We start from the raw sequence: 23,038 nt of genomic DNA on the forward strand, positions 1-23,038 counted from the left end.
TCTCAGTGAGTCCCTTCAGGATGTCACATACAGCCATCTGATTGTCAGAACATCTGCAGGCCTCATCTCAGCTCCGAAACCCGAGCATGTGCCCGGAGGGAATCAAACCAGTGACCTCCAGGCGCAGGGGTCGACGCTCAACCACTGAACCACACCAGCTGGGCAGGGAGTTCTCAGTTTATCAGTGTCTCAGGGACGGTGACCCGGCCCAACCAGCAGGTCCAGGCGTCTGTGAGGAAGGGCGGCCTGGTCTCATGGAAGATGCTCTCACAGGCTGCGAGGAAAGAAAGCCGGGCACCTGGGCCGGGCACTTGTCATCAGCTTTAATCCTTAAAGGAGCAAAGAACTCAGATGACTGTGACCCAGGGCTGCCGCGAGGCGTCTGAGAGGCGGATTTATGTGCATTTATTTACAGCCCTTCATTCATTGTTCTGTCACCTGTCGTTGAGAAGCAATCAAAATAAATAAAAATTTCATTTAAAAACAGTCCCCCGCAGTGTTGTTGGCTCAAGATTCTGAGGTAGGCAGAATTTTTAATAATGAATCACGGAGAACCCCCGGCTGCCACGCCAGCTTGCTGCCACCCACGGCTGCCCTCTGTCCCCAGGGCGCCTCTGGCTGCAGGAGGAAAGCGGGGAGAGCCAGTGGACGGCCTGCAGCTACGCCCACGTTCTGCTGAACCAGCCGTTTAGCCTCACAGCCACTCTAGTGACCAGGGAAAACCACGGCAGCAGGAGGGAGAAGGGCCAGCTGGTCACGCACGTGACCCACAAGGGACTGCCGGGGTCATGGGTGCACAGCGCCCCCTCTGAGGGAGGCATGGGTGGGGGGCACCCGCGGGCTCAGGACCTACCCGGGAACTATCACAAAGCGACGGGCCTGGCAAATGGCGGCAAGAACAGCACTTTCCCATCTTACTAGAAAAATGAATCATTTCAAAGAAAAACTGAAAGAGTTGGCGGTCCCCCAATCTCTCCGATGCCAGCGCCTTTGCGTTTAATCTCAAATGGCGCCCCCGTTCGAAACGTGTGATGTCACAAGCTGACTTTCTCGGGACCCTATGCAAGTATCATTTTCAGAAATTACTTACTTTTCAGTTATGTTTTACCAAACCAGACGATGAGGACAGTTTTTGCAATTTAACTATTAAGCTGGGGAGAACATAACTTAAGCTAAAAAAAAAAAAAAGCCAAAAAAAACCCACACACAGTGTCTGGGGCGAAGACTCAGTCCCTGTGTCTAAAGGTTACACAGGCATGGATGGAGCCTGCTGTGTTTTAATGAGATGTGCCTTTTATGGTCTTTTCCTCTGCCCTTTACTTTCCCCCTAAGTCAACCCTCCCTATCGGATGCATAGGAGTTCCCAGGGGAAAAACAATTCTGCTTGAATTATGAGAGTGTCACGTTCACCGTTCACGGGGACTGATGCCTCTCAGCTTCTCAGAGGGATTACACTGCTGGGAGCCACATTCTAAATAAACCGCATAAAGTGAAACAGCGTCTGAGCTGGGACGTCGCGGGAACGGCCGTGGGTGGGAACTGGGAGGCCGGGGGCGGAGCCACCCTCACAAGACCACTTGGCTCCTAAGTTCCTGAAAACCTCCGGGTGTGACATTCCCACTCCCCAGTTTCCTGACTCCCCAGCGTTAACTATTTCAGTGCTTTGGAACTTGGACGTGGCATAAAGTCCATGACTTCATCAATAGACACAAAAATAATTTATTCCACCACAAAGGGTCTACAGGACCATTGCAGTGGGATTTTGTAATTACTCAGCCTAACAGCGCCGGTGCTTTGTGAGGCTCGCTCGTGAAACATGCCTCTTTCTCTCTTCCTCGCTAATGCTGCGGCGCCAGCCCACAAAACGTTTCTCAGTAAAATTCTCCCCAGGCTTATTTCGGGTCTGCGTCCCTCGGCCTCGGCGCGGGCTGCCTGGCATGCCGGCGGGAACACCGACCCTAAGTGAAGGCTTCAACGACTCTCTCCATCATCAGCCGGGCAGACAGGGCTGGGAACAGATGAGGCTCCGGCTGCACAAAGCCACAGGCTGGCAGCGGCCTCCGCCCCGTGAACGCGTCGCGCCAGCCCTCCTGCCAGCCCCTCGCCACGGCCCTGTGCTCCTCTCCCTAACGTGAGTCTTCTCCTTGGAGGGACGGCGCCTCCTTCACCTAAGAAGGCCAATGTGGGCACTTTCTGAGGCTTGTTTATAATCCTTCTTCTTTCAGGATTATAAACAGTAAGAAAACCGCAAGCCTCTGACCCTGGGTGGCCGCCTTGCCCTCAACAGAGAGAAGAAACTAAGCCAAGCGCGAGGCTGTGCTTTAAGCCCTGGACACAGTGAAGCCGTCTAATGCCCCGGACTCCCCGCCGACATGAACCCGTGATCCCCCTTCTTTCTGGAGCTCACGTGAGCTGGGTTGAGACAATTAGATGACTGTAGCTTTACAGTCAGACCTGAGGTCAGGCAGTGTCGGTCCCGGGCTTTGATCTCCTTCAATACTGTGCTGAGTCCTCCGGGTCTCCTGCCTCAGAGTCAACATGTCAACAGCCCCCAGGTGACTTGCTGGGATTTTCATTTAGATGGCACTGAATGTACAGATTGAGTTGGAAAGAGCTGAAGTCTTAACAATACTGCGTCTCCTTATGCATAAAATGGAGTATCTTTCCATTTATTTAGATGTTATTAGAGGCTTATGCAATTCACAATCAAGGGGCCTCAAACCGCCTCAAACTCAAAATATGCAAAGAATCTACCTCAAGTGGATGTATAAATATCATTCCCCGAGGGAGGTGCACACAGCCCTGCAGACCCCTCACCCGGGTCGCCTGGGAAGACCCTGTTTAGATGGGTCAGGTGTCTGAGACGCTTTGAGAGCCCCTCACCTTTCCTGGGAAGGACGCTCTCAGAGGGGCTCCTGGGACAGCTGCAGTTTGCAAATCGGAGAGAAACACCAGGGGCCGTGGGCGCACGTGTTACCATCAACGACTCGGCTACTAAAAGGCGCAGGCCTTGCGTGATTATGTTCTCTGCCCATCCCTCTAGAAACCGTCTCCATTATTACTTCTGACAGACGCCACAGGAGCCCTGGGAGGATCACAGAGATGACAGCATCCAGGGGCTTTGCGGGGGAGCGTGCGGCACAGATACAGGGATTAGGATTATTTCAGGCCCCACTGTCCATCTGGAAGCCGCAGACGAGCTCTCTCCAAACCACACAGGCGTCTGGGTCTGGTGTTCTGCTCTCTGCATTTCGTGACCAAGCGTCCCACAGGGCAACACCTGCCGGGCACCACCGGCCGCCGGCCAGCAGCAGTGGCTGAGCAGACATCGGAGGAGGGGCGGAAACTGGGCACTGTCCGAAGATGATAAGGAAAGGAGGACCTGGTCCCAGAGACGGTCCTGTGTTAGAAACGGCAGGTGGAGACACATGGAGAGATGTCCAGAGTGTGAGACTCTAAGGGCGTACCAGCACCCTCAGCTGCACGGGGACAGGCTCCCCGGGGTGGAGTGGGGTGGAGGTCCTAACAGCAGTTCCCAGGAAGAGAGAGCTTTTGTTTGAGCAGGGTCTCGGGGTGGCCCACCCTCAGCACCTACACACTCTATCATCTCTGCCCGTGTCTTAAGGAGTCTCCATCACGCAGCTGCTGAAGCCAAAGGTGGGGAGGCGATCGTGCCACCTTCCTTCCTCTCCCTCACCTCCCACACCAGACCCACCACCACAGCCTGTAAATTACAGGAGGGGCAGAGGCCAGGGATGTAGCTAAACACTGTAGAGTGCAGAAGACGGCCCCACAACCAAGAATCCTCGTGCTGAGGGGGAGAACCCTGCTCCAGTCCCACCCCATGGTCTCTCACCTGGATTCCACGACCGCCTTTCACCCCACTGCTTCCTCTCTCAACCTCCCTCATCCATCCTGCAGACAGCAGCCGAGACGACCCCTGGCAGAGCCACCTCTGCTCTGACCCAGCTCTCTCCAGCGGCTTCTACAACCTTGAGCTGGCCCCCAGGGCTCTGCCCAATACGCCCACACCTGCCTCTCAGTTCTCTCCCAGTCCCAGCTTGCTCACTGCCCACTGTCCAGCCACAACCACTGATCCTGCAATTCCTGAACTCAACACACGGCCTCCTGCCTCTACCTGGAATTCCCCCGCCTCATGCTTTCTTTACCTGACTCCTCCTGGGTACCTCCTTTGAACCCCAAACTATGCCCAATCTCCGACGCCTCTTGTGCATACGATGGGGGACAAGAGTGCAGGTCCGCGGCTCCTCGTGGGCCCAGCTCACCTGGGGCTACCTGGCCAGGGCTTATTTTTCTTAATATTTGGGTATTTTCACTTCTCTGACAAGATCTCACATTACATTTAAAACTGAGGGCAGGCACACAAAAAAACGCCCGCTTTGCTGAAGGGCACTGATGAGACTTCAGACCCGTGGGAATCCCGAACCGCAGCGCGGGAGACGGAAACACGGGGCCCAGGAGGTAGGTGCCGAGCTGGAGCCGCCGCTGCTGCGAGCGAGGCCCCTTGTTAGGTCAAAGTTACCTGCGCAAACCGATTCCCTCACCTGCAAGGAGGTCATTGTGTTAGTTCTGATTATCCCTAATACACTCGGACAGTTTTTCCTGCGGACAAAAAAAAAATTCTAAGTGTTCAAATTTGTGAGAGGCCGTGTCCCAGACGACAGCTTAGAAGTCATTGAAAAGCAAGGAAAACTGTTAAGGAAGAATTCTGGATAAGACACAAACAAGTGGGGATAAATACGTATAATTCATTTCAAGTCGGGATACCGTTTCCAAGGAAATGAAAGCCGTGCTTCCTGGTGGGCAAACTGGCTTCCGACGCAGCTCCTCCCAGGAAGGACCAGGCGGAGCTGGCACACGAGGTGGTCAGGACGGGACCCCAGGGACCGGCCCGGAAGGAAGCCAAACTCTCGCCATCTGCGTGCCAACCGGCCCCTGGGGGGCCTCAAATTCAATTAATCTTCACCCCAGTCCCATCCGCATGCCTGCGGGAAACGTCGCCGAGTGCCACGGGCAACACAGAAGACTAACAATATTATCACAGTGAACAGCAGAAACAGCTGAAGGAATCTAAAGAATGGTAAAGAACAGCATTTTTTTCTTTTTAAACATGTCTTTATTGATTTCAGAGAGAGGAAGGGAGAGGGAGAGAGAGAGAGAAACATCAGTGATGAGAGTCATGGATCGGCCGCCTCCTGCACGCCCCTGGCTGGGGATCGAGCCCGCAGCCCGGGAATGTGCCCTGACCCGGAATTGAACCCCGATCTCCTGGATCCTAGGTTGACGCTCAACCACTGAGCCTCGCTGGCCGGGCAAGAACAGTATTTTTCAAACATGAATTGAGAAGCATGAGCCATTCAGGAAATGAACTTAGTGCCTGTCAACCAGCATTTTTTTTTAGTGAAATACATTCGTTCAGATTAGACCGTAGGATGCTTAGGATAGGATGAGAAATGCCCAGTGCATCACATGGGACAGAGGTAAAAACATACACGCAAGATGCACACACACACACACGCAACACACATACGTACACAAATACACCCCCCCAATAAAGCCAAGGAGGCAGGGAGCACGCTGACCTCCAAGCCTCAAATGAGGGCACACAGGCCACCTCAAAAATCAAAATGACCAACAAGGGCCAGCCTCTGGGAAGCCACCCTCAACCCCTAAGCAATGCCAGTCTTTCATTTTTCTCTCTAAGTTAGATGACTCACAACAGTATTTCCATTTCAACAGAGCAAAACTTAAAGTTAAAACAACACAGAAACCCAGGGACCCGTGATGGGAACCCGTCATCTCAGATGTTGAGAGAACTCGGACCGTGAAAGAAGAAAATCAGAATGAGCGGCAAGGAGGCGACATTTTAGGTAAAACTCGGTCACCTGCGCTACAGACAGAAGGCTCCAGCGTGGCATCAACGCCACGGAAGCCACTCGCGTCTCACAGTGAACCGCCCAGGAGGGGGTCTGACGTGAGGGGATAGACGTGGGCAGACACAAACCACGCCTCACCATATTTAACATGAGAATATATTTAGAAATCCAAAATTACTTCTGGGCTAAAAACTTCCCCGTAATTTCTATCTATTCTTACACCTCCCACGTCATTTCTTAAAATGCCATGGGATTTGGTAGTGAAGGTACTGAGCACACATTGCTAATTTTAACCTTGGAACAAACAATAAGGTGGCTTTGGGCAATAAACAGCACGTTTCCAAACGAGCTAACCTAAAATTTTCATATGCTTTGGACCACAGGGCTTTGTCCATAGATCCCCAGTTTGTACAACAAACCCACATAAAGATCAGGAAATTACACTGAAGTATAAAACAGCTCTGCGCCACCTCAGAGATGAAAGGGACGTCGGGACTTCATTCATGTTTAGTGACACTGGCTCCCCGGGCACGGCCACCGTGAGACACATCTGAGCGTCTCAGTTCCAGATGAAATGGTAAGCTGGGAAATCACTTTCCCTAGACATTTGAAAGACACACGCCACAGAGATGTTTTCTGAAACTGCACATTAACAGAACATTAAAAAGAGGGGGGTGAGAACAGAGGCGGCGACCGTGTGCAGGTGAGTGGACGCTTCGAGGTAATCACCTGGAAGCTTCCTCCCCTTTGAAGGAATCCACACGGGTAGCAAACCACTAACGCACAGCTCCCTCCGCAATGAGGCAGCCCCACAGAAATCCCCAGAGAGCGTGCGGGGCCTGGGGCTGCCCCATGGGCCTCCCGGCCCCTCCACACCAGAAGGGTCCCGAAGAACACTCAGACCCCAGGGGAGATGAAGGCATCTTTCTTCCCAAGGCGAGAACAGGTAACCCCAGGTGGCGAGGACAGTAGGAACGTGGGAACTCAGGATCCCTCGCTCTCCTGCGCAGACGTAAGGTGCACTCAAAGATGAAAACAGGACGCCACTGGCTGGGTGTAGCTGAGGTCTGACTGATGCTGGTGCACCAACAAGCCCTGCCTCCCCCATCTGCTCAGACACCGAGATACCCGACCCCATTACACTCATCAGCTTCCCCGTGTTTACATAACGTGAATTCAGAAGCTCTCCTTGCCTAGGAGCACAGGCCCAGCAACATCAGGACTTGAGTCCTGCAGAGCAAGGAAAGGGCCACCCCCTCACACAGGGAGCATGGGCATGTGCACCATAAAAGCCCGCCCCGGCCTTCCGCCCACACTCGGGCATCTCAGGACGTGCAGCCCCGCTTCTCCCAGCCGCAGGGGAGCCCTGCAGCTGACATGTAGCCGTGGCGTGAATGAGGGCCTACCTTCACCCGGACGGTCTGGTCGGACGCGCTGCTCATCATGACGCTGATGGACCGGAACAGCTGCAGCAGGGACTCCACGAAGTCGGCCTCGCCCTTGTTCTCATAGAGTCTGCAAAGAAAACAAACTCCGTGGGGCCGCAGCACCTCGCACTGCGCTCCCGTGCCTCCCGCCACTAAAGGCGCTGCTTGGGTGACACGTTAGAATGTGAGCAATGCTCTCAAGATCCCTGAACCACAGGGGGCGGCTTGGAAATCAGATTTCTCTGGACCACCCGGCTACAGAGATGCCTTCACCTCAAAGGAGCTGGATTTTAATCACACTAGGTATTGTTTTTCTCATTGTAACATAGCACAGTTTACAAATCTGAAAAACACATAAACGTCTGGAAGGGGAGGAAAGGAGGTAAAGAGAGAGGAAGGGCGAGAGGGAGGATGGATGGAGAAACCCAGCTTTAATTCTACCCCACAGAAGTTACATCTCTAATATTTTGGTGTATTTTCTGCCAGGTTTGTAAACCTGTAATATCACATAAGTGAGTCACAAAGACACTTAGTTGCCTAAATTTAACATAACCTTATAACCACTTGAAAATGATATCATAATTGTAAACTCGAAATTATCTGAGAAGCGACACTAAACAAATTCATTCATTGTAGAATTGGTGCTGACGGGAAAACTTTCAAGAGGTGGAGCAGATTCAATAAACAGATGAGAGAGTTGTCCATGGGCTACACGTACGCAAACATGTATTGCTAACTGTATATAAGTTTCACATACAAATTATTAGCGGTTACTTCAAGTTGCTATGTTGCTAAGAAGCAACGCACTTGCATTTTAAAATGTTGCAACTCAGACTCTTCGTTAACAAAGATTAGTTTTCTGCCTAATTAAAAGTGTACCACACCCGAAAACTTGCGTACGAAGGAAAATTGTATAAACTAAACGATAATTAATTACCCTAGAGGTATTTATCTTATTTTTAAATGAGCTCCACTGTAAAGGAACTGTCTAAAGTAGGAAACTGCTACCTAGTGCACCTGCTCTGTGAAGGGTTTTCGAATAGGTGCTGGTTTCAATGGCGCACCACACAATTAATCAAAATCACGGAGTCGTGAGCCTCCGCTGGCAGGTGACCGGGGCAGTGCTTGGTGGGCTGATGCAAAAGCTTTTGAGGCTTCAAGCAGGCAGGCAGTCTGCCCCTCAGGATATTTGCTAATTCCTACAACCATACGGGATAGGAGACTAAAACCGAAATGAAAACCTCTGTAAATCAGAGTGGAGTTTTTATCAGTCTCCAGGGATAATGAATAGAGTCTGAAAAATGCCAGTGCGAGGGGCCCCAGATGACAGAGCTGACTCTATGTGGCAAACCCCGGAGGACCAGGGGCAAACCACTGCGGACAGGGACTGAGCAAGGCCACCGCAGCCGTGACCCAGCACAGCCTCTGTGGAGCGAGGGCTCAGCCCCATGTTCTCTGCGCGGAAGGGGAAGGAGGATTCATCTCTGAAAGGAGGTCACATCGCCTGGAGCTTTTACGCTTTTACATACACACGGCCCTGCATTCAAACAAAAATGATTAAGGCACAGCAAGAGACTAGATCGATGGCTAATCAAAGAAGAAAAAAAACCAAGAGAGACATCCACAGATGATCACGATATTGCAGTTAGCTAACAAGAGTGTCAAATAAATATAATTAGTATATTTTAAAATAAAGAGAAAAAGGAGGAAGCATAGAAAGATGGAAATTTGGAAAGTAGATGGAGAGGAGAGGTTAGATGGAAAATTTTAGTAGAGAAAAAAATCAAATGAAAATTTTAAAACTAAAAAACATATAAAAGACTTCTGTATACAGGTTACACTTAGACTAGACAGAGCAAAAGGCGGAATTACTGAAATGGAGACAGTCAACAGGAAAATAAACAAGCACAGAATGGAAAATGCGGAGTGTTGGAGATACGTAGGGTGCAGGGAAGAGATGAAACATACAAGTAATTAGAGTTTAAGAAGAAAGTGAGAGATGCCGTGGAGCACGGCAGTGTGGGAGTGGAGAATGGGCCGAGGAGGCTGAGGCGAATGGCTGAGTAACGAGCAGCCAGCTCACCCTCCCTAACCAGACACCGAAGGGCACGTGGTGTAAATCACCTCAGGCAGGGAGACAGATGACAAACCACCACCAACAAAACAAAAAATTTTAGAGCCAGACTAAACCAAGATGGAGGTGAACCTAGCCAGAGCAAGACCCAAAATGAGCTCATTAAACCATTGTTATAATGAAATTTGACACCTAATGTAGAAGGGGGTGCGGAGGGGGAGGAAGGCCATGCCGCATCCACGGACCCTATCAGGAACAGGAACCCTCCGAGCCAGAAGGCAGAGTCAGAATTTGGTGCCACAAACCTTGGGGACAACACCTCCCCACCCCCCTTGAAAACACGTAAATCCCAGAACTGACTGGCAGTGCCCACGCACTCAGGGGTGGACTTCTCGCTTCTTCCACGGTGAAGCCCGTGCACCAGCCTGAGTAAAACGAGCTTTATGCTCTCACTCTGATCCATCCCTGAAGTCTTTCCTGGGCCAATCAGGAACCTGGAGGTGGCCTGATAGGAGGAGGTCTCAGATCGTACCTGGGCAGGGCCAGGCCCCGCATGGAAGGAGTCTGGTGACAGCAGGGTAAGTAAAAAGCAAAGTATTCATGTGCAAGCCATAGTTAAACTGCCAGTAACCACAGAGGAGAAAAACTCGAACAGCAGCCGAGAGAAAGGAAGATGCCACTCCCTTCAGAGACGCAACAGTGCGCCTGAGGGCTGACTTAACCGACTCGCAGCATCTTTCTGTAACGAAAGGGGGGTTGTCCTCTTGGTTTATCAGATGAAGCAAAGAGTCACCTGTCTGGCCCACCTAGAGGCAGGAGGAGGCCAGGGGATGTAAGTGCACAAAATTGACAGATAAAACCCAGTCACCATTCCCGGCTCTACTTAAGGTTGTAAGAATTCATTAAACGAGGAATGACAAGATCTCTGTCTACAGCCCACATCTAACTTCCGTTCCCCAGGAAATGATGGCAAAATGACAGATCGGCAACAACTTGCTCCTGATCAATAACCAATTATGCACGAAGCTAAGAGCGGAAAACAGGCCAACGCTTCACAGGCGGGGGGGGGGGGGGGGGGGGGGGCGCAGTGATGACTGGCTTTAGCAAGCTGGCTCAGAAGGTCTGATGGGAGGTGTCTGTTTTCGGCTTTCTGGTTAATGGGATCAGCCCACACAAGGACACAGGCAAACAGAAACCCCGGAGGGGCCCCTGGCTGTCAGGCGTCTTTGCCTGGGCTCCCCGGGGAACCGAGCGTCTTTGGGCCTGAGTTTTAGAACTGCTGTTCTCATTTCAAAACAAGATGAGCTTCCTGAACAAAACAGCAAGGGCGGGTGTGCATCGCAAGGAAGGTGGCAGGATGACAGCGAGAAGCTCCAGGATCGTCATCTCCATGGTGTCACCTCTTTGTTCTGTGGAACAAGAAGGGCTGTCAGCTTCCCGGGAATTTTACGAAGCGCCTGCCTTACGCGAAGGCACAGCGGACCGTTTTGAAAGAAGAAGGGGAAAAAAGCCTCCGAAGTCGATTGCAGCTGCAAAAAGAAACACGCTCTTGCCAACCCCAGCTGCGAGCAGGGCTGTTCTCCTCCCAAGGTAATGAATGTGCTGCAGCCAAGAAAACGAGGACCCGGGCTCCTTCTCTCTGCCACCCTGAGGACACAACACCAGGACCAAAGGACGCGTAGGGCACGGGACTGCTTCTCCTTTAAGCAGCCTCTACAAAGTAGGGGTCTCGATCACCTGAAACGGAACCTCTGACATCCCAGACGAAGAGCCGACGAAGGGGTGGGGAAATGGGGAGCGGGGAAATGGGGAGCGGGCAGCGGGGCGCAGGGCTGAGGAGGACCACGGGGCATTGCTCCTGTCCATGATTTAAGGCCATGATTTTCTCCTACCGCAGACTCTCTAAGCTACTAAAACATCCTCGCAGCAAATTCAGGCTAGAGATTTAAATTTAAAAGTGTTACCATCTGTACACAGTGTGGCTACAACCGTGCTCTAAGTTTCGAAAGGAACGTGTGTCCTTCCCCGCACTCAAGAACATCGAAGGCGGTCAAGACACACATTTAGGAAGCGTTTTAGAGGGAAAAAAGGTCAACAAATGACTAAAGTCTGGGATAGAGTCAGGGCTCCAAAGTTCATTAAGGATTCAGGGAGGGAGGGGGGAGGCGAGCCTCGTCGGATAAGGGCTGTAGGCTTTTCTGTGACAGACGGCCAATCACATTCCTGATCACTATACAATCAAACTCAGTAACTGTTACGGACCATAACTCTAAGAGCTCATGCCATTTGTATTTTGAGACTGAAAGAGGTTAAGGAGACAGAAATACTTTTGTTACTGGCCCACGTGGGTGACCCCAATCTTATCTAAGCAGCGTTATTTTGTGACAAGAGTGGAACACACCAGTTCCCAGTTCGCACTCCTCCTGCTTCCTAATCTCTGCGTGAGAAGGAAAGTTAGCGGTATGTTTAGAGAGGAGGCGAGCCCCAGCCAACCCCTGAAACAATGTCACATGGATCACAAATTGTCCAAGATCACAATCTGTTCAAATAAAGCAACACCAAGTGGGTCCTGGGTCACCTACCGGCTCCAGCCTTTCAGTGGAGCTCTTGGTTCAGAGCAATTAAGGAGTTAAAACCAGTAGGGAAAGGTATACAAGCAAGATCAAGTTCAAAAACAACGTACAAATTCATTCAGCCAGCATGTAAAACGTCACTGAGCTAAAGCAACTGAGTGTCCACACCACATAGCAACTTCCTGCGTGGGAATCTCTCTCTGGAAGTAAAATACTGAGGAGTTAAAAGGAAAGACAGGGTAGAAGCCGACCGGCTTCCCAAGTGGGGCCATTTAACTCAGTTTGGCTTTCCCTTGTTGTTGCTTGTTTGTTTAATTTTGTTTGTTCTTTGGAGCTATTTGCTATCTAAAGATACACTGAAGCGGAATTCAGAGCCCTTGGTACACATCCTGCACGGCGTGTGAAACATTGTCAATACTTCCAGTGGACAGTGTTTCACTCCCCAGTGGACAATGTTTCACTCCCCAGTGGACAGTGTTTCACTCCCCAGTGGACAGTGTTTCACTCCCCAGTGGACAGTGTTTCACTCCCCAGTAGACAGTGTTTCACTCCCCAGTGGACAATGTTTCACTCCCCAGTGGACAGTGTTTCACTCCCCGGTAGACAGTGTTTCACTCCCCAGTGGACAGTGTTTCACTCCCCAGTAGACAGTGTTTCACTCCCACGTACACATTTCTGACGGGAGCAGGGCTGCCTTCTCTGTTTGCATCTCACTGCATGTTACGGTAAAAGTGGGCCACCCCAGCCCAGTACAATATCTGTCACTGCTCTGTCATCCTAGACACCAAGGAAAGGAAGGAAAAGAGGAGAGGAAGGGACAGGAAAAGGGAAAGAGGAGGGAGAGGAGAAGGAGAGAATGACAGTCCTGAGGAGGGCCAGCCGGACACCCACTGGTTGAACAGGACCCGCGAGCGCACGATGAACTTGAAGATGTACTCCAGGCCTTTCATGGCTTTATACAGCTGCTCGTTGATGCCCGGCTTCTCGGCGTTGTCCACGTAGTTCCGCAACACTTTTGTCAGCTTCCTATTCACAATGGAAACACGAATTAATAAGCTCTGAAAATAACAACACCTCAGTTCTTAACTGGGACAGAAATACGCAGGTGGGTTATTTTTATTTTGGTTCACACCTATCACTATATGCGCATTTGTAAAATTCATTCTAAACAGATGAAAAGGGACCCACAAGACGACTCTCAGAAGAGAGACCTGAGCATTTTCTAAATGTTAGATGTTTTTCTAAGCATTTAAATGTATTATGTGATTTAATCCTTACAACAACACTATAAGGCAAGTCAGTGGGTAATACCGCTAATCTACAAATGAAGACGCCCAGGTTAGGGTGGGTAAACTAGCTTCCCCGATGTTAAATAAAAAGATCAAAGGTTTTTCTTTATAGCCCAAGAGAAGCACAGAGAAAATCTTTGCAAAATAACATTACACTGAAAATGGTTTGGACCTGGGTAATTTCAAACGACACAGTCTACTAAGTGCTGAAAGTGTGCGCGGAACTGTACACTTGAAACAGTTAAAATGTTACATTTTATGTAAAATGTGGATTTTACCAAAATTTTTAAAAAGCATCCCATGAAATAGTATTTGTTACTGGGAACAATAATAAAAACTATCCCAGCAAATTCAGACTTTTGAGGAGGGAAAGGTACAATCACAGACAGAAGTATATGAAAAAGGCTCTTAATAACAGACATAAAAAACAAACAAAGGTTTTGGCTTTAAAACAACCAAGAGCACTTACGTGTAGGCTAACGTGGCGCTAAAGTGTTTCTTAATGTAAGTCTCCAGGACAGGATTGAAATGCTGAAATTTCCTGTCAGCGATGAGCCCGATGATAAACACCTGTGACATTCATCAATAGTTCCATTAGTAAGTAACGCAAACCCTTCTGGAATCTTCCTCTGAATCATTTGCACCGTGGAACTCAATGAACTGTAAGATTTTCAGATGGAAGCCAGTTAGCCGGCTCACCTCCTTACTCTAGGAACTGCATTTACCCAACTAGAGTGCTACTGAAAGAGACTTTCTAGCTCTCCATTGATCTGGTTTGACTAGATGTACACGGAAACACTTTCAAGGTCACCATGCTGGGTCCCCTGGCCCTGGCTTCAAAGGCTGCGGCACGGAAGTGTGTCTCAGTATCTGAGCAAAGGAAAAGTGGGGGCCTCTTACCAGGGCATCGAACACGAGTGTGTCGAAGGTCTCGCTCTCCGAGTTCTCCATCATGATGTTGAACAGGGCATCCAGGGTGTCCTGCAGGAACTGCGGAGACACGGGCCAATGCAGGTGAGCTCCGCCAGCTCGCCCAGCCGGGACAGCTAGGGGCTCGGCCGGCTCGCCCAGCCTGGACAGCTAGGGGCTCGGCCGGCTCGCCCAGCCTGGACAGCTAGGGGCTCGGCCGGCTCGCCCAGCCTGGACAGCTAGGGGCTCGGCCGGCTCGCCCAGCCTGGACAGCTAGGGGCTCGGCCGGCTCGCCCAGCCTGGACAGCTAGGGGCTCGGCCGGCTCGCCCAGCCTGGACAGCTAGGGGCTCTGGCACTGCCCTCAAACCCACCATTGCCCAACGTTACCCATGACATTATTAACGTTAGGGATTTTCCAGTCATTGGATACACAAGACAAAAATCGGAGACAAGTGACTTCAGAACAAAGACATGGGTATCCTGAGTCCAGTGGTGGGACTGGCAGTAGGGGGAGGCCCCACAGTCCCCTCCACAGGACTGTCCAATCCTTCCCTGTTTTCATCCGTCCGGTGACAGAGAGCTCAACGGCAATTACTTTTGTATCATTTCCCACCCATTTTAGATTGTACGATCTTTGCAAAGGTCCAAACTCTGCCATCTGCAAACAGCCCGAAGTCACTGCCAACAGACTCTCTGGCTGCTGAGCCCTGGCTCCTCACGGCTCACCCAGGTCCACCCAGACAGGTGACACAATCACAGCACAGAGCGAGACAGTGGTGAGCTGGAGCCTGTTCATCTGTGTGGCCACGGGGCTGCAGGGATGCAAGGTCCACGAGGGACGTCCCGCACACGGGGCCACAGGAGACCTTCCATGGACAGCCCTCTCTCTGAGACTACCCCCTGGGGACCCAAAACCATCACTTTCTTTTTCCACCAGAATGGGAGATGGTGTCATTTGCTACATAAGCACTTTCTCAATCTATCGAGCAATGTCATCTCTCCACTGCTAGTTATAAACAGACAGAAGGCAGGCCTCAAATAAATGGAAACAGCCCGCAGTCTGTCACGTCCTTACACAGAGTCAAAGGAACCCCCAAGCAAGTGGGGACCCCTCCAGTCCTGGCTCCCAGTGACAGCCGTGTGGCCTTAGACAAGTTGAGTCACCTCTCCAGGTCTACAGGGCACATGGGACATGCTGGCCAAGGGAAGGTCAGACAAGCGAGGTGGGGGGTGGACAGGCCACCCGGCCTGAGGGGTCCCGGTGTACACAGGGAGCAGAGGGAGAGACGTGGAAACCGTTTCCAGGGATGAGCAATCGGATTTGAAAGTGGATTTGATCAAGGGAACAGAGAACAAGCTAGGACGGCTCTTGATTTCCCCTGGTAAGTGTGACAATAGGTCAACGGAAATACCATTAATTCCTGAGGTGACACGGGCACTTAAAAATGACAAGGGACAAAATTTGATTAACTGCGCGGCTCCTAAAGTTATGTTAACTTATTCACCCAGCTTCCCTCTGAATCAGGGAACTCACGGGACCTCGGAACATTAAAATGCAATGAACAGGGTCCGGCGGGAGGCCACGAGGGCCTGGAAAGAGGGTGCCCGCTGGCAGGTGCACGAGGACGGTCTCGATGGCTGGACAGGGAAGTTAGGAGAGTGGCGCAACCAAGTTAATTTACACTGACGGTGGCCATACTGCCGTTTAATTAAGGCCACTTTATGTAATTGATTTTTACAGAGATAAGAGTCTCCTTCTGCAATCACGGGTCAGGGAAGGGGGAGAGCTGGGCAGCAACGGGCCGCAGAGACCTCGCTCAGGAAACACCCCAAGTCAGGGAGGGAACATACTGAAAAAAGGTGCGTTTCATTGTGTGCAAGTCGTCTAGGCAAACAAGAGACAGAAAGATCCTAATAGAGAAGAAAATTTCGGAACCACTGGCAATCACCCGATAAAGAATCGGATCACCTTCGTCGGACCATCGGGCTGACACCGATCTGCAAGGACGCCCTACATGTCTCCAGAGCCTGCATTGAGCGAGGCCAAGAAACAAGTCCAAGGTCCCAGGGGAAGCAAGTGGCCAGAACGGGACCCCAGCTCTGATCCGTCCGACACACCGCGCTCCTCTGGGGGTCAACCATGGGAGCTCTGGGGAGTCTGAGCCGGGACAGTAACAGTGGTCAGGGAATGGCAGTGGGCGCTTCCCGGGGGACTGGCGCAGTGACCTCCACAGGACCCTCTGAGGAAGCGCTATTGTTACCCATTTTACAGCAGGGAAGGCGATCTGAGTGAGATGATGTAACTCACGCCGGTCCCGCAGCGAGGACCCATGGGAAGAGGAACCACAACCCAAGATGGGCTGGAAGCCAAATCCCACCGCCTCCGCCGTGAAGCAGACCAGCCCCCAGACCAGAGGCAGGAAGGATTCTGTCCACCTGGGGGTGCCCGTCAGTCCCAAAGAAACCCTTGGTTAAGGGCTTATGCCAGAATCACCTGCCACCCCGGGAGGCAGCAGCTACGTGGATCTGACGACACATGGAGGGACCCTCCCCAGCGCCCCGCCCTGGCCCCGGCCCCGCCCGCCTCACCTTGACCACCTCGCCGCCATCCACCTTCATGAGCTGCCTCAGGTTCTGCTGCAGCAGGTTGGTGTTGGATCGCCATTTCAGGAGCCCCAGCAGGTCCACTGAAACAGAAGGCCAGTCAGTTCCGAGGCAGGGCTGCCACCTCTGTGCTCGCCTCCTGCGGGTCCCCTTCACGCTTTCAAACAGGAAAATCAACCTGTGTTTTCAGTGGATAGTTAATAGTGCGGATCCCATACCTACAACATCAGCAGGACTGTGGATAGGAGGGGGGCTGAGGTCACCTCTGCCCTGGACACTTGGGAAAAGGTACAACTGGATAAATTACAGTGGAAGAACATGTCTGAGGGGGTGGGAGGGGGTGTTTGCAGAAAAGGGAGCTTGCCCCGCCACCCCCCCCAGGTCAGACCTGGCTCCCCTGTCCAGGCCTCATTCCCTGGGAGCCACCGCAGCCAGGCCCTTAACAGTTCTCTGTTTCCCGACTTCTCCAACTACACAAGGAGCTAACTGAGGAGAGGAGCCTCATCCTACACTTCTCTTTATATCCCCCGCAGCACCCAGCACACTTCTGAGAACAGCAAAGTGCAACACAAACCTCGATGAACAATTCAGCCACGGCTTCTCCCTAAGAAATGGAACTTCCCAGGAAACATCAGAAAAATGACTCTCAAATGAGGACCTGGGCGTCCACAGTCGATGCTGGGGCAACCCTGTCTTGTACCCACCTGACATACCACCATCCCCAAAGGGGTTAAATAAAAGCCAAAAGGTGCCCCCCTGCCTCTCAGTGAGCGGCATCACGTTGGAATTTCCTTGTTGCCCGGCAACAGCTACTGGGAGACTAGGGTGCCTCCCTTCCCCAGGTCCAGGGAGGGAATGACCACGGGGGCAGGGCCGGTGAGATTCAAGAAGCTCAGAGGTGAGGGAAATGTGCCTCTGGGAGGTTTCTATGACTGTAGTACCTGGGGGATTTCCTAGCTCACAGCATTCTCCTCTGGGAACATGTGGGTTAAGAAGGATTCCATGGGTGGGTCTCACAATCTCACTGCTATTTGGTGGGGAAAATATATTCAAGATCCAAATATGCTTTCAGAATATGACCCACATATGAAACAGTGGTTTCCTACGCAGTGAAAATGGAAACACACAGAGGCTCAACGGTCAGCTCCTACTGAGGAGCTACAGGGCCACAGGGATGGGGGTGACTCACCGGACAGGCTGCAATTGCCTTGAGTTAGGTGAGGCCCTGGGTGCAGCCGTCAGGCTAGGGGACTATCTGGACCACATCCAGAGAGTGACATTTGATCTACGGGGCATCCTTTCTGGAACCTCGTCCCAAACCAGCCCCAACCTCACTGGCCGCATGCTTTGTGGGCACTGACCCTGCAGCTCCCTGTGTATTCCCTCCCCTCCCTGTGCTTGCACAGAACCCAGCGCCCCGGGAAAGGGTTTTCACTGTCTTACAGAGATTACCGCATGGCCACAAGCCAGGGTAACTCATAATGTTTCAGGTGAACTAATGTTTCTAGAGCAACATTAGAGATATGTATCCAAGTGACCACCGTGCCTTTGAGTGACATCCCCCCTCCCGCTCACAGTTCACTCGTGAGATGAGGGGTGAGAAAGCAGGGCTCGGAGAGCCCAGCCCCGCACAGCAGGGAGAGAGAGGGACGTGTGGAAAGGGCGTGCACACCCCACACCCAGTGTGCCTTCCACCACTCGCAGTGGCTTCCCGATGAGGGTGTCACTCTTGCCCTGTGTTTATCCTGTTAAAGTGCAAACAATGACTGTCCCTCGGGCAAATCGGAGGCTACTGCTAGGATTTATGGACGACCCCCAGGGACATAATTCATGACAGCAACAGACATTAATAATCAAAGTCCCGCCCGGCCGGGCGTGGCTCAGCAGTTGAGCGTCCACCTGGGATCCAGGCGATGAGGGTTCGATTCCCGGTCAGGGCACATGCCCAGGTTGTGGGCTCGATCAATGACTCTCTCATCATTGATGTTTCTAACTCTCTCTCCCCACTCCTTTCCTCTGTCTGAAATCAATAAAGATATATTTAAAAATAATAATAATAAATAATCAAAGAGGGAAAATGCAACCGAAAGCATGAAAAGGGTCAGGCAGAAGGAGAAAATCTCCTGGGGTGAAAACAGATCTGCCCCGAACTCACCATTCTGGGTGAGTTTCGTGGAGCAGACGAGGGTGGAGATCTGGAAGGAGTCTTTGCTGATGGTGCAGCTCCCCAGGCTCTGCATGCTCTTGCCCGTGGCCGAGTGGCCCTTCTCCTCCAGCTCGGCTTTCGTGGACGGCAGGCTCAGGTACGTGGCCGCGTCTTCCAGCTTCTTTGCTTCAGCCTGTGGGTTGAATGACACTGCAGTCAGCAGCCCAAGATATTTCTTTTCTATCCCTCATTACCCCCAATCCTTTTAACCACCCTGATATTTACTCTTTAGCATCTGCTAAACTGTTTATTCTGATGATTTCTCTCATTCCTGCAGATTAACTCATGTTAACGGAGCATTTCTTTGCACAGCACCTAACGGGCTACTGTATACCGTCTTCTCTTTTTTGGAGCAGCGAGAAGGCTGGTCACTGGACGTATGCATTTGCGTAATTCAATGTTCCCGTGGAGCAGCTTTCTCCCCAAGGTGAGGCCGTCGGCTCAGGCCAGGTGGCCCAGAGAGGAGGGAAACAGGGAGCCTCAACCATCCTGCCCCCGTTGCAAGGTCTACCTTATAGACAATGAGGTCGTGCTCCCCGTCCCTCAGCGTGGTCCCGTCGTATCTCATCAGCTTCACAAACGCCAGTGCGAATATTTTCTCCGACTTATCCTTAGCTGCAAAGAAATCAATAACCATCTTCAACTGCTGGCATGGCAACGCAACATCAGGAGATGCTACGAGGGCCACCTTTACGAAGAAAACGACAAAACTGCACTGACAGGTTGAAAGGAAACATGAGTAAGTGGAGAGATCGACAAGGTGCACTGGTGGGAAGACTCATCCTGAAGGGATCGGCAGTGCTCAGATCGACCGATAAATCCAAAGCAATTCCACCCAGAATCTTCGGGGAGAGCTTGCTGGGGGAACTTGAAAACTTATTCGAGAGTAAAGGGCCAAGGGTGCCAGGATGATTTGGAGGAAGAGCCAGGAATACTGGAAACCAGGAGTAACTGTAAAGTGATATTAATGAGACCATGTGTTCTTAACACAGGAAAACACACATCAGTGGGAACGGACAGGCTCTAGAAACACAAGGCCAGCGTCAAGAACAGCCAGAGGGGCAGCCCTTCACTGAGAGGCTATCAGTATGAAAAATAAAATACACAGATTCTTACCTCGCACCGAGCACCAATGTAAGTCACAGGAAAACTAAGGACCTGGGTTGAAATTCTGTTCTCTCTGGCAAGAAGGTTCCCCCACCAGGTGTCTGCACATGAGACTCACTTCATTCGAGTTTCTGCTGAGGTGTCACCTGCTCTGCAGTGAGCAATGACCAAGGGCAGAGGTCCTAAAGTGGGACTGGGTTTGGCTAGCCTGGGGATAGTGTGATGGGTGAGTAGTGGACAGTGAGGGCTCCAAGCTAGGCAGCAGCCAGGTCAGAAGGGACAGATAAGGAGTCTGGACTGAAGAAAGGGATTCAGGTGACTTCCTCAAGGTGCAATCTGAGTGTAACATGGCAACACTGAGCTTCAGAGCTAGAAAATATCTTTAAAGTCATGTATCCCAGAGTCTCTTTTTAGAAATGAAAGGTCAGAGGTCAAAGAGGAGAGGAGCACATGCCCACCCACCTCGAGTCAGGGGCTAAGCTGCCACTGCCTGAGAGAACACATCTCATTAGTCTTTGCATTCTGGTGTCCATCAATATCTGGCACATAGTAGGCGCTCAATAAATGCTAATTAGATGAATGAATAATTGGTTGACTAACCAAAACTAAAGGAAGGGATAAAGTAAAAAAGATGCACCCTAGGAATCAAAAAAAGGACTCTGTAAAAGGGCACTAGAAAACATGAAATATCTTAATTAATGTTCAGGTGAAAAGAACAGATTGCTCTAAGTTTGGGCTGATACAAAAAAAATAAAGCATGTCTCTGTGAAAGCAGCTGTGATTGGGAAGGACACATGACTACACCCATCAGCTGAGGGCTTCCCCTGAGCCTGCCATCAAGTAGCACAAAATAAGAATGTTTTTCTTAGTAACATTGTTTATCTTCCCAGCAAGGGAATGGACTGCACTTATTACATGCTCATTAGCAGCTGTTACTAGGTAGATACAAATTTACAACGCATCAGGGGCCACAGGAGGCCACTTGCTGCAGGAGCAGGCAGGGCTGCCCCACCCAACCAGACCTCCCCTACAAACAGGGGACATCTGCTCCTGGCAGGCCAGGCCCCAAAGCCACACACCTGCTGGAGCCCCTGGAAAACATGAGCTGATGCCTCTGGAATTGCTAAGAAGTTGCTGGAGAGTGTTTCACAGTTACATCAGCAACAAACTTTCCAACCCCTAGGGCAGATCGCAGACTAAGAAAATCCTATCACTCGCTCCCTTTAGGGGGAAAGCAGCTCACATTTTGATAGGAGGGGGAATGTGCAATGTGGCCTCAGTGTTTTTCCACTTCTGACCCACAGTGCCTGCAGACAGGGCCACAGGAGAGGCCCCGGGGGCCACCATCATTCCTGCAGCTGACAGCTCGGGATTTCGTCAGCACAATGCTTTGGATGCTCAACACGTTTCCGAACCCCCACAAGCTGCGGCTGGGGAGACTTCATTAATTATACAAATGTGTCATGCTACGACGGGTGATAGCATCTTGTCTATAATGAGTACTTAAAACTGACAAGAAAAACAAGGATTTTGAAAATTAAAATGCTACAGAAGATACCCCTTTGCCCTAGTGTGATTTGTTAATTAGAAAGAATGAGCTTGTTATGAGGGGGAGCGTGCTCAAATTCTGAGACAAGACCTTTGCGGGTTCTAGAACATTGTCCCTGTCCCCCAGCCCCTCCCTACCTGCTCCCCTGCAGAGCACTCAGCCGTGCGCCGGCCAGCTCCCACCCCTACTCCACTCCTACAGGGCGCCAGCTCACCACCGCCTTGGCTCAGGACACACCTGACCCCAAAGTATCCCCACACACATACCCCACTCTGCTCACCCCATGCCTCAGCATTTCCCATGTATATGAAGGCTGCCCTTCTCTACTTGGTTCTTACAAGCTGACCTCAGTCCTCGACTCAAATCTCAGCTCTGCAAGAGGAGAGCCCTCTCCAGAGCTGTGTATACAGCAGGTGCTACACAAAGACCAAGGGATGAAAGTGGCCTCGCCGCGCCCCACAGGCATGGGAGCACTATGCTCAGGCACACGGGCTGGGTTCTGAACCAGAGCTCTTCCCTGACGAATGAGGTGACTTGGGGCCCCTGCCGTGGGATCTTTGAGCCTCGGCTTTCTCATCTGTCATGTGGGAAAGTCTTGATCACATGGATGCCACATGGGATTGCTGCGAGGATTAACCATGCGACAGAGTAAAACGCTGTGCCAGGAGCACAGGAGGAGTGCAGTGAACTGTGGTCATCGGTAACAAATTTTTTTGGAAGGTGAATGATTTAAACACCAGTCTTTCCTCCCAAAGTCTTGGCCCCCGAGTCCAAGCTGCCCCAACATCTCCCATGAGAGAAGCTCCGCCCATGCTCCAGACACCCAGGGGCCTCCCTGAAAGGCTTCCAGGTGTACAAGGCCAACAGCCAGAGCAGTAAGAGCCAAGGTTTGAAATCTCCCTCTACCTCAGTGATTTTCTGATGGGTGGAACAGCCTTACAAGTCCGAATGGAAGAGAGAAAGTCAAAAGGCCAGCAAGTAGCAGCACCTCATCAGAAAAATTTGAGAAGAAAAGATCTCCGGGGATGGGCTCAATGAAGGAGTAGATAACATTTCCAAAGACGTGAGCTGAAGAGCCAAGACCTCCCTGTGCTTCGGGAACCAAGTTCCAGAACTATCCAGAACAATCTAGAACAAGGGCGGCCTACTGAGTCTTTGCCCCAGTTTTCCGCTGACAAACGTGGCATAAGAATGTGATTACTCACAGTCCTGCGAGGATCGGTGGCGGAAGGTGAAGCGTAGGTGACTGCGATTGACGTCCTCGATGGGAATGGCCACCTGGAGAATTGAAAAGGGAAGTTTAGGCACCTCTGGTGACATCTCCTCTGGTGACATCTGGTGCTATCCCAGGGCAGCAGCCCTGCACAGCTGCCCACCTCTCTGCGCCACAGTGGAGGAATAC

General features: G+C 51.4%; 1 protein-coding gene across 4 annotated transcripts in view; it reads right to left on the reverse strand.

Moving 5' to 3' along the window:
- Nucleotides 1-23,038, reverse strand: part of DOCK1 (dedicator of cytokinesis 1) — a 287,380-nt gene that overhangs the window by 197,684 nt on the left and 66,658 nt on the right. For all 4 annotated transcript variants that reach the window (XM_087824025.1, XM_087824024.1, XM_087824027.1 and 1 more), the window contains exons 16-23: nucleotides 22,842-22,914; nucleotides 19,492-19,595; nucleotides 18,930-19,113; nucleotides 16,760-16,857; nucleotides 14,161-14,250; nucleotides 13,730-13,830; nucleotides 12,863-12,997; nucleotides 7,304-7,412 (exon numbers count right to left, since the gene is read on the reverse strand). In XM_087824025.1, the coding sequence (XP_087680151.1) occupies nucleotides 7,304-7,412; nucleotides 12,863-12,997; nucleotides 13,730-13,830; nucleotides 14,161-14,250; nucleotides 16,760-16,857; nucleotides 18,930-19,113; nucleotides 19,492-19,595; nucleotides 22,842-22,914 (894 nt within the window). The remainder of the gene's footprint in view (nucleotides 1-7,303; nucleotides 7,413-12,862; nucleotides 12,998-13,729; nucleotides 13,831-14,160; nucleotides 14,251-16,759; nucleotides 16,858-18,929; nucleotides 19,114-19,491; nucleotides 19,596-22,841; nucleotides 22,915-23,038) is intronic.

The sequence above is a fragment of the Miniopterus natalensis genome, chromosome 14 (assembly GCF_054644295.1).
Source record: "Miniopterus natalensis isolate mMinNat1 chromosome 14, mMinNat1.hap1, whole genome shotgun sequence".
Lineage (NCBI taxonomy): Eukaryota > Metazoa > Chordata > Mammalia > Chiroptera > Miniopteridae > Miniopterus > Miniopterus natalensis.